Source organism: Falco cherrug, chromosome 12, assembly GCF_023634085.1.
Source record: "Falco cherrug isolate bFalChe1 chromosome 12, bFalChe1.pri, whole genome shotgun sequence".
NCBI lineage: Eukaryota > Metazoa > Chordata > Aves > Falconiformes > Falconidae > Falco > Falco cherrug.
In genome coordinates this window covers 10414527-10430905 of record NC_073708.1, presented here as the reverse complement: position 1 = coordinate 10430905, position 16379 = coordinate 10414527, and the positions used below count along the sequence as shown (strand labels likewise).

The 16379-nt window shown below is 39.3% G+C and overlaps 1 protein-coding gene across 1 annotated transcript in view; it reads right to left on the bottom strand.

The window, feature by feature from the left end:
- Positions 1–16379, bottom strand: part of CDC73 (cell division cycle 73) — a 112854-nt gene that overhangs the window by 60752 nt on the left and 35723 nt on the right. The window contains exon 10 of the mRNA XM_055724419.1: positions 12508–12572. Within this exon, the coding sequence (XP_055580394.1) occupies positions 12508–12572 (65 nt within the window). The remainder of the gene's footprint in view (positions 1–12507; positions 12573–16379) is intronic.

The window sequence follows — 16379 nt, the reverse complement described above, 5'->3', positions numbered from 1 at the left end:
AACTGAAAAATAACTGAACCCAGATTTAGATAAGTGTATACCTTTTTATGTAAGAAAAGTTTAAGATTTAAATATCTTACAGTGGAAAACCAAGTATTAAAAAGTGTAATACCATTCACAGTAATATGAACACTTACACTGAAGCGTAATAAATTTACTACAGATCAGTGTTAGAATGAATGAACTATTAATAAATAAAACCAGAATACATCTTTTCCTCCACCAAGATAGTGTCACAAAGCACAAGTGGTTCAAAAACGACTGAGCGCCCTCCCTCCCCACCAAAAAAACCCCAAGCCAAAACATATTACAGACTGCAATTTAACTAGAATCAAAACATTTTTCCCTCATCATCTTCAGACTTGCCAGAGAACCTTACTCTATTTCTTTCACCCTTGAGAAAAGAAAACATCTGCCTACCCCATCAGCTTTTAATCTTCTTATGGACAGAATTAATTTAGTTTCCCTTCCGGGGAATGTGGTAAGAGAGGAAAGTGGCCAAGCCTACTTGAGCCAAAGTGAGTCTTTTGTTTAAAAAACTAAAACAAAAAAAAAGGGGGGGGGGGGGGCGGGGCACACAAAAAAAGCCCCTTATTTCCCAAAGCTGTGAATGTTCTTTAGTTATCCCACATTTATGAAGTATCCATATATCTCTATGCATTTTAATACAGTTTAAATACGTCTTCACTAAAGAAACATCACTTTACTGAACATAAGGCAGAAGCTCCTTGAAGTTTGCCAAATATTAAATGTCAGGTTTATCAATCATTTTCATTCCACTTATGAGAAGCATCAGAAAAAGTTGCATTATCTCCTTAAGGTATGTTTCTTATTCATAACTGAGAACTTTCACAAATATCAGTATACTAGTAACTACTGTTTAAATTTAACACATTCTTGATCTTAACACAGAGAATGTTGAGTACTTATTACCTTTTACATTCTTTCCCTCTCAGCTCCATATAAAGGAGTGATAAAATAATACTTGAAAATATTTCCTGTGTATTGTGAATTTCCATTTATAAAATGTTCCCTACAGATGGATTACTGTTATGGTACTCACTGTTTAAAAGGACCTAATACCTACATTCATATTTGAAAGAACTGCAGTTCACGCTGTTGGATAATGTAGGCCAACTACAGGCAGCTTTCCAGAGAAGAAAATAAAAGGATATTAAGAGTCTTGCTGAGAACTGCTAGGGAACGGAATATAAGAAACATACTGAATATCTGGGTTTGTTGTACAGAACAATGACATGCATATAAAAGTTACCCTCATTAATTATTTAGTATATCCAAATAAAGGTGAGCAGACTGCCTGATTACACTATTTTCTCATTCATCTGAATGCCAAGTACAACAAACAAGTAAATACACTTTTCAGAAGATTTCAGGTACGAACAAGGAAGTCTATTTACATTTTCAAATTCAACATATGAAATCTGAGCCAACTATAAAACTACCCTTTAAAACCAGATGTAATATTACACCCGGCAGTCCAGAGCTCCTTTAGATTTTAATTTCTAAGATAACATTATGAACCATTTAGTATTCTAATATGCATTTTACCACTTCAATCTGCATTTCACCTGCTGTTCATGTCCAGATATTTTTGGAAGCTTTTTCATGACATTATTTTCCAGACCTAGTTATACATGTGAAATCTACTACAGAATCAGTGGTTTGTTACAGCATACAATGTCACCCTGAAACAGAATGGATTTTATAAACCCATGTGAAGTAGCTGTATATATAATGTCTATTATAATATATTATATAGATTATTAGCTACAAAATATTTGCCTTACTGCCTTATAAAGCTCTCTCCATCCACAAGTCTTTTGTTCTATTTCATAACTACGATGAAACACGATTAATCAGGCAGGTTATCTTTCTTAATGACAACTGGATTCCATTTTCATTTCAGTAATATTGCCATCTGTTTGCCTGATTTACATCAGCTGCTCCAAAGATAACCAGTAAGTAGGACTGATGAATACTGCTGCATGACGCACCCTCAAGTCCCCTTATTCCAAAGCAAAAAGCAGGTTTTTCTCCCCCTCAGGAAACAGATTTGCTAGCAGCCTGCTTTAGTAACATTCCCCCCCTTCTTCCACAGTATGCTTTGAACCTACTTTCCAGTTTCAATAAAACCTGTGGAAAAGTTACTGCCTTTGTCAATTTTTTTTCCATAATTGCTGGCCAGGGAAATGGAACTCTTGAAGTACCGCTCCCACGGAGGGAACAGCAGGCAGCACTTCTTCTCTGTCCCCTCAGAATGGCAGCACCAAGCCACCCCAAAGCAAACACCTGTTAACTCATCAACTGCACTGTCTTCCACGTCAAGGGAGATGGCTATCTCCTCATACCCACTTAGGCAGAAAAGAAACTTAGGTGACTATAAAGAAAAAAACATATTACTTTTATTCCCTATGAAGAAACCCAGAATTGAAAAAAACCCCAGACAATCCTAAATTATAAGTACTATGAATTTACAGCAACCAGACTGACAGTTAACTACAAGCAATCTTGTCACATCACTACATCACTTTGCTTAGTCACACAAAGTTTTGCTTCACACTTTAACTGAATTTTAAAAGCCTGTTGCTTATGCACGAAACCCACTCATACACCTTTATGGAAGGAAAGTATCACCTGCTTTTAACCTCAAAGAGCTCAAAAAGTGAGATATTTTAATTACAATAATAGATCTTAAGTCTCCTAAAGCAGCAAGCCAATTGAATAGTTCAACTTCCTAAAACTTACTCTGCCAAATGCAAGGGGTAATATAAGGTGAAATAAAAATATATTTTGTTAACATTCACATTGTATGAAGCCCAATCAAGCTTTAGATCCTAGCTATCCAAACGGTATTTGTAAAAACACAGTTCTGAAAGTTATTTATCAATCTTTCAATTTACCAACAGTTTGAGATAAATTTGACATTTTCAAGTACATTGGACAAACCATTTGAAATACTAGGTACTGAAGACTAATATGTTCATGCAGTAGCAAGCAAAAACTTGATAATTGCTTGTATACTTTTAAAACAAAGTATTTTATCTCAAAAAAATACACATTCACACTATGCATTTAGCAACTCACAAAGATTAGAAACAAGATGGTGTTGGTTGTTTTTTTTTTTTACCCAAATACTATCTTCAGTGTTAAGTCTCAAGTTGTATGTATATGATGTTCCTGTGACTTGGAAAACCCACAAACCAAAAGCCTTCAGAAAAGCCCACAATCCTTTGGGGAATAAAGAGGGGCAAAACAGAAAGTGGTGAATGCAAATTAAAACAGACAATACATCTTTAAACGCTTACCTACATGCACTTCCAAACTAACAGACGTTTCCTCTTAACTCACTTAGCTGAGCAGCGTCTTTAAGAGAGTTTTAGATGAATACAGACTAAAGAACCACCATTCCAGCAGCAGTGATGCAAGTAGTTTCCACAGTAGCATATTGCTCAGTGAAAACGTAAATATAGCTCCAGATGGCAGCTCAGCAGATCACAAACACAGGTATATTCTGGAAGGTACTATCAGTATTGCCTAAATGCTAGCTGAGTGAGCCATAACTAATGCACAGTTCATTATATAGTCTTTAGTCATTTACCTAATGAGAAACCTATGCTGAAACAGACTGTATTCAGGACCACCAGTAGCAAACCTGACTACACCAGGACCATGCCTATAGATTGTCCTTGCAAAGATAAATTAAACACATTTCACCATCCTAAAAGCGAGGATGCAGATTCAACAGCAACAGCATGTGGCTGCATAAAAGACACAGGCAAATTAACACCTGGATTTAGATGGAACAATAAAAATCACATAGAGACCAAAATACTGTCAGCCTTAATCAATTACCTTCTTAATTGGCCCAAAAAGGAACTGCCTTAAAGACTTAAAAATACCACCTATTTTGCTATCCTAACTGGACCTTCTAATTTGTGATGTTGCACTACATTGAAATAGTGCTAAATGACATCGCTTATAATCCATCCCGCAAAAAAACCAAGAACAAGCATTCGGACCTTAGCATTTCATTAACATTTGCCTCCAAAGATCTGTCTCAATTCTGAGCTCTGCAGCTTTGACGTGCTTCAAAAATGCTCTTTGCCTCGCATTTTCATGCAAAACCTGAAAAATGCAACACAGTCTCGTAATAAAGCCTGCCACACCGAGATACCCTCTGGCTGGATTCAAACACTAACAGCTATATACTGAAAGAAACCCAACAGAAGCCCCAAAAGAAACCCACAACTGCCAGAAGGAAGGGAGGTGGACCGTTAAAATAGCAGCTCTGGAACAAAGTCCACACATTGAAACAACAGTCCTTAAAGAGCATTCAAAAAAAAAAAAAAAAAAATGCCTTGACTATAATGACAAGGTACAGAATTTAGAAAAACAAAACAAAACTATCATAAGGGAGAATTTGCTCTGGCTTAGCTAAGTCATAATAAGTAGCATGAGCACGATGTATGGCAGACTGGGCTTTGAGGCATGTTCCTATGGATATGCTTCTAGGGTAACCATCAAGCTATCCTACTTTCCAGGCTCAGAAAAAGGTATGACCATGATGCCAAGTCCCATATAAGCAAGTACTCCAGGCAGAAAACTTGTTTCTACAAATAATGAACTGTGGATCTTACTCCACTAAGAGCAAACGACCAAGTAGTAAAATGTAACATGGCCTAATGACAGTGGTATAAACTCAACAACTGAACAGAGAAGGAAATCTGGACTCTGTCATCTCAGATTAGTTACATAAATGACTCAGCTGATCATTAAATGCTTGAATTGTAACTTTGACTTAGTTACTGTATCATGAATTGAGACATGTTAGAAACATTCAAAATTTTGTTACAACTCTTATTCAAAGACAACGGGATGGCTACCCAGGTGATTATTTTGGCAAATGTGGATACACTTGCAGGGAGAAGGATGGATGTTGAAGTGACCTGCTGGTTCCCGATCTGTCACATGCTCATTTACACTGGGTCATAGGACCTTTGTAGTGCCTTACGTAGTTGGGAATACATTACAACGTGACATAATAGCAAAGCTAATTTTTCCCCATTAAAAAAAAAAATTGATGATGAACTGTCAGTTGAAGATGCAGCTATTACGTATTCAGTAGATGTTTGGAGATAATTTCTAGATGGAAATATGTAGACAACATTGTTTAACATATAAGCTATGTGAAGTGTGTGATATTTGATTGTTCAGAACAATTAGGACAAAGCATAAAAATCCGTAGCTTAGGTTCAGCCGGTATCATTGAGCAATGCCCTATGAAACTTTCATTAATAGGTATTACACATAAATCTTAAGACCTAAAAAATACAAATAAATCTAAGCACTTATATAGGGTTCAAGCAGAAAGTGGACATCCAATTCAAAGAACACAAATGAAGTTTCCTAGATGTTTTTATTTGGGGTCATATTTCCAAGTGGAAGTGACTCCCGAACCATTCGTAAAGGATCTGAGCCCTAGCGCACACTGTACAGGGCAGATGAGTTTCTCAAGGGACACCCACAGGGCTAGCAAAGAAACTTGTACCATTCAGCTTTAGGTCAAGAAAGGTCTAGCAAGTCATCTTAGAATCCATACCAAAATTTTTTACGGTGCTCAAGCTTTTGTAAGTAAAGCTCCCTGGATGCCTAAAGCTCCATTTCAATGTATACTCAGAAATACTTCAGATTCTCACACTTGGCACTCCTCCATTTAAACCACTCAGGGACCTGATAGGCATGCCACAAGCACATTTAGCACATTGACATTTTACACGGAACAGTGACTTCAGACACATTCATTCCGTAACAAAGCTAGATAGCTCCAGGTCTCTCTCCCTCTTTTGTTCAGTAGCATCCTGAGCAACACAGCAACACCTAACTTCCAGATGCATGACTGGTTATACAACATCCACTTAGTTTCTCGAATTTGCAGTTCCTAGTCTCAAAATACAGTAAAACCTACTATAAGGAACAAAACAGGCAGTTCTGCTTTACAATGCAGTGCAATGGCAAGATACCTTGGCACCAACGTACATGATTTACAATTGCTGAGAAAACAAGCGCAATATTGTTCAGCCTAACACATTTTCTTGAAAGCAGCATTTGTATTTTTCCTTGGTCTCTATCAGCTTGACTATTTACACTAAAACTCTTCTAAGGGAAAATTAATTTACCTACTATTTGAAACACAACTGAGGCAATGAAATGCCAGCCACTGAAATTGTTACGTGGACCTTAAATATAAAATACAGTAATAGTTCTCAGGAAACCTGGTTGGATTTCATCCACCCTCATTAAAATAATATAAACACACAAAGCCTTCTGGTCTGTCACCCCAGCATAAGGTTGCTGGCCGACTGTTCTGGGGACAGATCCATTTCTCCAGCTCTAGGATTTTTTGAGTTAGTGGTCATGTCCTAGCCCTTAACCCTCATGGACAGAGAGCCTCATGGTTATGTCCGAATTACAGTTACAGATAAATATACTTCATAGGAAAAAAAAGTTTTACAAATCCAATGAAAACAAAAATCTCTGCCTCCAGCATCAACTATGGAACACTCTTCTAACAGACAATTATCACCATCTTCCTCGTCTCCTCTTGATGGTTAAAAACTGAATAGTATGCACACAGAGTTCACAGAATGCTGCTCAGCCCGCGGAGGGGAGCGGGGGCGCGGGCGGGCTGGTGTTACACTCGCATCGAGAATAATGACGAGCTTATGCACAGACTGCATGAAAATTATGCTCTGCTTCAAAGCCTGTTTCAAATGCTTTCAAAGAGTCTGTTGTTTTGTTGACTCCTCCCTCGCTTACCACTGCTTTCAAATATTTTAATGAGATTAGGACATGACACAGAAAACTGGTGACATGTGGATAAGTCGTTATCTCTCTCCTATCTAATATTTAATATGTATTAATTTTATTTATTTTTTAAAGGTAAATGCTATTCGTCTGTATATTGAAACACAACATCCAATTCCACCATATGCTTCTGAAAAGTCATTTCAAGTTTTGGCACTGCATCACAGTCTTAATTCCTCAATGTGAAGTAAAAAAGTTCTCATGGACTTACCTACTTACACAGAAGCACATCAATTATCTGAAGTCTTTTATTTTAAATACGTGCACACACCACGTTCATTGCTTCTGCCCCAACATGTTTCTTCTCCAATGGCCCCTCTTTAAGGTGTCGGAAACAGTATTTCCCTACATTCACACTAATCCCTTCATTAAGGTTAAACAACCTCTCAGTTAAAATAATAAAATCACTGAAACTGTATCATACTCAAAGGATTTTAAAGGCAATTAAGAGCAACATCCTTTAACTAGTTAATGCTCAAGATCTGATACTGACCACAACATAGAGGTGTTGAACCAGTCCTCCAATTCTTCCAAAATTAAGCCTGCTTGTACTGGGCTAATATAGGGATCCCCCTTGTTTCATTAGTCATTTTCTGTCAGGACTATAGAATGTTATTTGTTTTGACTGAAATGTAATATATTTTCTTTAATTACTGATAGTCTTATAAGTTTACTCAGAGTAATTTTACAATTGAGAGATTGCTGTAAAGCCTGGCAGGTTACACTGGAAAGATGGACGTTACTTTTGTTAATTTGTAGGAAAAACATTATCACTGAAGGCAGCAGCATTCAAAACTTACACAGAATTTCTTACTAGAGGTAAAACTTAGATGTTTGCATACACAGCAGAAATTTGCATTTGAGTTTGCTACAAGTGAAGTGCCTCAACTGAAACCCTTACTAACTGCACAGATTCTTCAAAAGTAGTCCCAAACTCTCCGGTAAGGATATCATCTCAATAGCTAAAAGAGCTGTTGTAGCCACCTGTTTACTGAACAGTTAGAGCAAGAAATGCCAACAGCAGTTCAATCTGCTTATGAGTGCAGATGATCGGCGACAGATTCCATTACTAGCAGCAAAAACTAAAGAGAAAGGAAGGAAGCTTCTGAACTTCAGCAGCTGGGAATACTGCAAGAAACTGGAAGTTAAAGGCAGGAGAGCTTTCTAGTAGTTAGGAAAGGCAACAAAGTAATTTCTACAAGGGTTTACTGCAGTACTATACAGATCTTACTTGCACCCAAGTTTATAGCCACAGGGAGTCACAGCTCATTACCAGTCAGGACTCCCAGAACTCAGAGAAAATAATTCCACAGAACTCCCCAGGCTATCACTCTATTCCTTTCCTTCACATTAAAGTTATGGAAAGTTAAGAAAAAAAAACACAAAGATGACTAAAACCAGCACCACTGTGACTACAATTGTCTTGGAGAAACAAATACTATTTGCAAGCGCACACAGTCAGAACAAAGCACGCCCTGAGCCTAGAAGAGGCTACAGTTCAGTACCAACCTATAAAAGCCCACTTTACCCGACACTGGCGGAACAAGCGACTTCTCCCGTATCCTGACATAGGCGCAGATAGCCAGTTTGTTCGGATCTTAACATCTCAAGCTAAGTTCTTCACATGTTCTAGTTACAGAAACCAGTAGTCCCAAATTCAATTTCATTATACATAAAAGGTCAGACCCACTTTCTAGGCTTCCACCAGATGACACTGGCTTAGACACCAAGTCAATATTTCTGTGTAGAAAAGGCGGCTAATGCCCTGGAGATGTCACATTTACTCAAGAAAGAAAGAACAGGTTGAGGGTGTCAGCTTAAAACTCTCTGCATTCCCTCACACTCCGTGTGTAAAAATACTAACATAGTTATCTTCCAGAGCTCTTATTTGATCCATCTCAAACAGTAAACTTCCCTACTTAAAACAAACAGAAGTTGACTTGTTATACAGGGGATTATGCTTTGAAGTGAAGCGTGCAGGTAGACATGCAGGTTTCTAAAAGTCATGCTGCACAATTTGCAACACAAACTGCTGGGTAACTAGATAGCCAGAGCTACCACCACTAGCCTACTTGTTTCCAAAACATCATCAGTCCAGGCAAACAGAAGGTGCCACAGGTATTAAACCAGGATTTCTGAGGAAGATGTCCCATTATAAACAATTCCAGGTCCAGAATAATGAAATCATGCCTTCCCAATAAAAATTCATTAAATAACTCAGTTCTTCCTAAGAGAAAGTTAAGTGTGCCAATTAAGCAAAAACCCTGTTACAGGGAAGAACTGCCAGCAGCACAAGTTATTTTAGCTGACATTACTTCAGAAAAAGCCCACCATTCACCATCTGTTCTGGCACAAATTCTGAATGCTAAGAAAGTTTCCAACATCACTGATGAAAAGAAAGCAGTCAAGATGCAGAAGTTTTTGTTTTGCTGTTAAAAAGAACAAGCATCTAAGACAACTCACATTTCAGCAAGAACAAACACAAAACAGAACTTGTGCACATTTCATAAAAATCATTACACAGAACTACAGTAAGGAAGAGTGCAAGTGGAAGACACATAGGGAATATAATATGAAATAAGTAAAAGTTTCTTACACATTTTACATGAGAAGCAGGCGGGCAACTCCAGACAGTGGGTTATGGTTTACACTCCAGGTAATAAGCATAGATCTACAAAGTTTTTTTTCCAGTTGGTAACAAGATCAAAACTTTTGGAAGCTAATGACTCCACCAACCTCTTAAACAGAAGACTAACCATCCAACTGTTTCATTCACAGAAAACAAAGGACAATGCACACAGGGAAGCCAAAGGAATCAATGTAGCACAGAGAACAAAAGTTGGGGTAGATGGTATTACTAATAATGTTAAATACTCAGGTGAACCACCACACTAGAGTAAATCTCTTACAACATGGAAACTAGAGCAAAAATAAGAAAGATATGAAAAAGTGATAAAGAATGAAGATAAATTAAAATACATAATTCATCCATCTCAAGGCAATATTTATAATTTCAGAAGCAGTAAGAAATTCTTATTGCCTTTCTACAAACCATTGGTGAGATCTCACTTAGAATTCTAACTCCATGAAATTTTACTTCTCCATGCTCGAGAAAAAGATGAATCTTAACTGGAATAGCTAGAGAAAAAGACTCACATGGGAATTGAAAGCTAATTTCACATTAAGACTTGTTTAGCCAAGCAAAACAAAAAGTTTTAAGAGAATGAGACTGCTCTCTATAAATACAGTAATGGAAACAAACACCACAGAAGAAACCCAGGAGCCACCTAAGCTCCTACCAAGGACAACGACGGCACAAAAATGAACCTTTCATATTTCACCATTCCTCTGGAAATCAGAGGTCTGAAGTTTGAAGACAGCTTCTAACAAAGAGCTACCTAACACTTCAATTCCTTTGAAACGGTTGATGAGTTCACAAAAGGGATTATACCAATGCTATGAGGACAGCAGACACCATCATGTAGGTAGAATGCAATTCCGTTGCTATCCTCCATATTCCTATGATTTAGCCAATGAGTGTAACGTACTTTGCCATCACACCTCTAGGGGACGAAAACTTCCCCATTTCCTTCCTAGTTTTGTCAAGCATAGAAAATCAGAACAAACCACAAAAAACCCTGAATAAAAGCATAATATGAAGTTCGCTAACTGGTAGTAGATTAAGCATTCCATATAAAACAACAATCTGAAGATTATGGGCTAGAACTATGCGGTCCATCACCATGACAAAGTTTAGACAAAAACAGATTAACATTTCTGTGCCACATAATTAATATTCATTTCTCCCACATCTGAAACACAAAATCAGTATGTCACTGCAATTTATGAATGAGCTAAACATTTAGGGCACCTTTTTAATAGTCTGGAAAATAAGGCTCAAAAAAATCCCTTACAAGTTCGTTCTTAGAAAAATACTAAATGACAGATGGAGTCTTAATATTTCTCATGACACCAGATGATGCTTCATGTGCAGTCATGCAATACATCTTAAATAGTTATTTCAAAAACTTCTAGTTTATATTACAAAAAGATTTACTGGTAATGTAATATCAGTTATTTTCTTTCTTAATGGAAGAAACCAGTAAAGTTAACAGTTGGACTTGATCATCTTACAGGTCTTTTCCAACATAAATGATTCTATGATTCTGTAATAACTCTACCTCAAAACTCTAGATAGTATGCTAAATACATGATCTAGGAATCTTAGAATAAAAAACACTTAATTATTTTTAAATAAACTTAAAAAAAATGTTAGAGTTACTGTGCATCCCTTCCCTTTTAGATTATGTATACTGACAAGCTTGACACATTTCAACATTTCTACTTTAATGTAATCTTGCTGCCTTTTATTTTTTTTTTCCTCCTTCCTTCTTTCTTTTTCCTCCCCCACAGGGCAACTTAAACAGAACCTGTTTACTAAGTCATTTCAAGTCACTACAACTTGAAACAGATACATTACACAATAGAAACCTGGGTTTGGTATAACACCACCTCATAAAGCAGTCCTAGATTTGTGCAAAGTCCAAACCCAAACCCAAATCTTTGGACATAATGGCTTATTTTCTTCTCCTTCACCCAATCTATTACTGAATTAATCTAGAAACAACACTGTTCAGAACCAAGTAGATTCCCTTCCTTAAAAGTCTTTTTTTTTTTCTTTTAATTTTTAAGTCCAGAGGAGGTTAGGAATAAAAGACTTGGGCAAGAACTTTTATCAAACAAGAAAAAGCTCTAAGTGTTTTTAAGAAATTTATATTCAAGATATTATTTTATGTTCAAATTAGGAGTGCAAACTACAAGTAGCGCATGGATTTAGGGGAGTGTTTAGTGCTGTCTATTCATCAGATTTATATAGGTATGCAGATGGCAAAAACCTTAACAAGGGCCCTACATTAGTTTTGTAGCATCTGTCCTACTTACCAGCAGATCAAAACAGCATTTGTTTGAGAGAATTCAACCCACTTCCACAAAAGCAGAAAAAACATTGGTCAAAAAAAAGGAAGTCTGTTTGAGGGTCAGTCTCTCTCATCTGTGTGTACATCAATCCCCACTAACAGCATTGCACAGTCATACAAAAGCAGTCCATCTCACTAAGCTAAGAAGCTTCAACAGTAATGCAGAGGTCAAATCCTTCCACCACTGAACAGATTTATTGTTACTAAATGAAGAGTAGGAAATACAGCGATACTCCAAAACCTGGTGTTATTCCTTCAGTTCTGTGAGTATACTTTTATCCCTTATGATTATGATAGATGTCCTCCACAGACATGCAGAAGGCTAGCAAAAATATGGGTATCTCACTATAGTCCAGCACAAAAAGGCTGCGCTTCCACAAGAACCACCTGCCAGCAAAGCCTTCCTAGCACACCTTTCTACTGCAGACAAATCCCTTGAGCAAAGATTTCTCAAAATGTGCAGAGCAAATTAAAACACATCTTATCTTTTCACAGAGAAGACCTTTCATCAATTCTTTTACCCAACCAAAGTGACTTCTCAGAACCTAGGCCAAGCTGACAAGATATATACAGACAGACAGAAATATAGATATACAGGTACATTCATTTCTACAAAACCTGTTTAAGAAAAGACTTTTTAGCTTACCGTTACAGACTTCAGAGTCATTCCATGATAGGTGCCCATGGTATCAATTTTAAAGCCTTCCGTCTCTGCAATGGAAAAAAAGTCTCTTGTAAATCATTACGAACAGAGGGAAGTCATGTCTAAATGGACAACATTGGAAACACCTCTGAAATTATTTTTGCAAAGAACGCGTCTTGTTATTGGTAGAGGTTTAGGTCCTGTTCACAACACAAAACCTGGTTAGTAATTAGGAAATCTGTGTTTTCTTTAGACAGAGGCCCATTTGGTATTTCTGCTTTCTATAATCAGAGTAAGCTTTTCCAGCTGCATGGAATCATTCAAACCACTCCAGAGAAAGGATACGAATTTAAATCTTTATGAGAATGTGTTACAACAGGCATGCAGTCTCACAAATTCTCTTCACTACAAAATGGAGAATTGCTTCATATTCCCAGAATGCATTGTAACGCACACATTCAACTTGTAGGTGCATTAGTGGAATAATATACTTAAGAAATCTGTTTACATGCCGACTATAAAACTGTGGCCACTTAACATGATAAATTCACTTCTGGAGTGCAGAAGAGCAACACTGTCATTGTCAGATGATACAGAGGGTAAAATCTGCATAAATTCACACTACCAGATCAAAGGTGATAAAAACAGTTGGTTTGGGGTTTGGTGGTTGGTTGTCGGGGGTTTTTTTAGTCGTTTTAATCAGACTGAATTTATGCTGAGCAAGTGCCAGAAGCCTGCAAGTGCTCAGTGACTAAACCTGCTGCCACTAGGCTGTTTGCTTTAAAATCCTCCTCCTCTGTCCTCCTTTTCTCAGCACTCTTAAGATCATAAGTCGTCTCCTGCCACCAGGACTCACCAAAACCCCTGTTTTTCCTTCTGTAAATCCTGTAGCCTCATGCATGTACTGCCAGCTAACCCCATCAACTAACCACCCTGTTGCAGCACTCTCAAAACTAGCCGGCTGCAACAAGGCTTTTACCACCCTGTACCAGGTTAACTTCAATAAGTAGCTCCCATGCCTTGCCCCTGCATAGCCACCAATCCCCCACAAGGTTTCAACAGTTTATCTACTGTTCGTGATGTTTCTTCATCCTCTTCAGGCCAGTCCCTCTGCTTCTCACCTCTGCTGCATCCTTCTCCTTGTCTCTCCTACATTCGGGGCACTCTCTCTCCTCCCTCTGCTCCCTCCAGGTCTCTCTTCATCCAGTGCTCCTCTTCCATACCCCTTAGAGCTATTTAACTACTTAGCAGGAACCAGCCACAGCTGCACCTTATCCACATCAGCCAGCCCACCGCCCCTGAAGCCAGCCCACAGCTGTATATAATCAACGTTAATTAACCTGCCCTCATTCCTCTATGAATTCATTGGTTGGTGTAGAAGAATTATACTTAAAATGGCATGATAATCACCAATCAAACCATGATAAGCAAACATTTGTCTATACCTAAGCAAGGTTTGAGCTATTTCCACTAGACTTGGGTAAAGGTAACTGATTACTGTACAGGAACAGCTATTCAGAATTGAAAGATTTTTGCCATTTTTTACACCACCTTCATACAATGCATCAGCACAAAAACATAATAGACCAGAAATAATGCAGAATCAAAGTAATGCTCATATCTGAACCTACAAAAAGTCCAAGAAAAATATTAGATTTTCAAGACTGTTAGAGCTTCTTGCTCTTATCATGAGTAAATTAACTTAAATTGAAACCCAGACAACCTTGAAAACAATGCAGATGCTCTGGGAAGCATCTATGGTTGCTCATCTTTTCTTCCTTAGATGAGGAAGATTATCAGACACTTGTAGGAAATGAGGCAGAAAAGTTTCCCTGATTTAATAACTCTCCAGTGCCTGAAAAAGACATCCAAGAGTTGAAAACTGATCATACTCCTCTCACCACAGAGATAGGTATCTACTTTCTGAACGCTGGTTTTGGTTGTCCCTTCCCCTCCTTGCCCCCTTGATTATGCTAGCAGACCTAAGAACAGCTGCCGAGTGGAGAGGCCGGTGTTACCACGTTTTGTTTTACACAGTCACCTCAGCTCCAGTCCTCCTTCATCTTGGCTTCTCAAGGCCCCCCCTCCCCTTCCGCCGGATTTAACATTTCTGAACTACACAGAGTTGATTCTGAAAAAGCAAAATGCAAGTACCGACACAAATCCAGCCTTCTCTACTAAAAAAAGAAGCCTAGCTTCCCTTTATAAATTGGTATTGCCTTACCACCTTTCCCCACAACCTGAAGATGTAATTATGCATTAAGTCTTAGCTCAGGGCTCATACAGCTGAACATGAGTGAAGCTGCACCTGGCCAACACTTTCATGGATAACAGTTTTCTCTGCAACTATATATGTCACTGTTTCTGGGCAAGGAGCGTATTAATATTTCAGGTGATGCCTGGAGCCTTGCAGAATATTTGGTAGAGCTCCCCTAAGTTGAAGAGATGCTTTTGCTGACATGGAGTGACATCAATCAGCGGCATCTAATCCAGGCTGACAGTTGTTTGTGAATTTCAGAAGGTCACCAACAGAGGAACCTTTTCCCCTTTCCAGAATGACCTATCACAGATTTTTCTTGCCTACGACATGGAGAATTTTCAACTATTTCAACTAGACATGCCTCCCAAACTCCAAAGAATATAGACACCCAGAAGAAGACCAGGAAAACAGCATCCCCCGCCATGCCTGGCCTGCCACGTTTTCTCTCCTCAGCAGAAATCCTGGTTCTATAATTAGTTCTACATGTTCCTTCCTTGTTGCAGTTATTTCTTTCCACTGGGCTTTTTCTACTTTTTCCCCTGAATAAAGCTTTGCATTCCTTCTCAATTAATTAAAAACACCCTAACCCAAATCTCCATCAGCAGTGCAAAGGGAATAAAGGCCGACAGAGCCAGCAGCACAGTGACAAATAAATCAAAGAGGAGAGAGGCACCCGGCTGGGAACAAGCTCCTGCTCAACCACCAATGGTTTCATCTTTTGCACAGATCTCCTCACATCTCTCATAAAAAATGTCCTGGTTCCTTTAATGAGCCACAAGAGCTGCTAACCAGAGCTCTGGCTCTGACCAGCCCCCCGGTCCCAGCACCGTGCTGAGCCTCCCGGCTGGCAGAGACAGCAACGGCAGGGTGCTAAGGAGCCAGCCGAGCCTCCAGCCTTCCCCTGGGCGCTCCGGCCTCCCGCACCGCCCCAGCAGCTGCGCAGGCCCTCCAGCGCTACCCAGCAGCTACTCACGGAGTAAACAAAACAGTTCTGACAATCTGGAAGTAATGGCAGCGCACTTTTTCATACTGACTGTAGCGGGTTGACCCAAGGCTAGACGCCAGGTGCCCACCAAGCCGCTCTGTCACTGCCCACCTCAGCTGGGCAGGGGAGAGGAAATACAGTGAAAGGCTCCTGGGTTGGGGTAAGGGCAGGGACACACTCGGCAATTACTGTTGCGGGCAAAACAGGCTCGACTTGTGGAAATCAGTTTAATTTATTATCATGCAAATCAGAGTAGGATAATGAGAAATAAAGCCAAAAATTGTAATTACCTTCTTCCCGCCTCCTTTTTCCCAGGCCCAACTTCACTCCCAGTTTCTCCACCTCCTCCCCTCCAGCAGCACAGGGGATGGGGACAGGGCTGCGGTCAGTCCATCACACCCTGCCTCTGCTGCTCCTTCCTCCTCACGCTTCCCTTGCCCCAGCATGGGATCCCTCCCGTGGAAGACAGTTCTCCACAAACCTAACATGAGTCCTTCCCATGGGCTGCGGTTCCTCACGTGCCGCTCCAGTGTGGGTCCCTCCCATGGGGTCCCAAGCGCTGCCAGCCAACCTGCCCCAGCACAGGCTGCCCACAGGTCACGGCTCCTTCGGGCACCCCCTGCCCCGGCA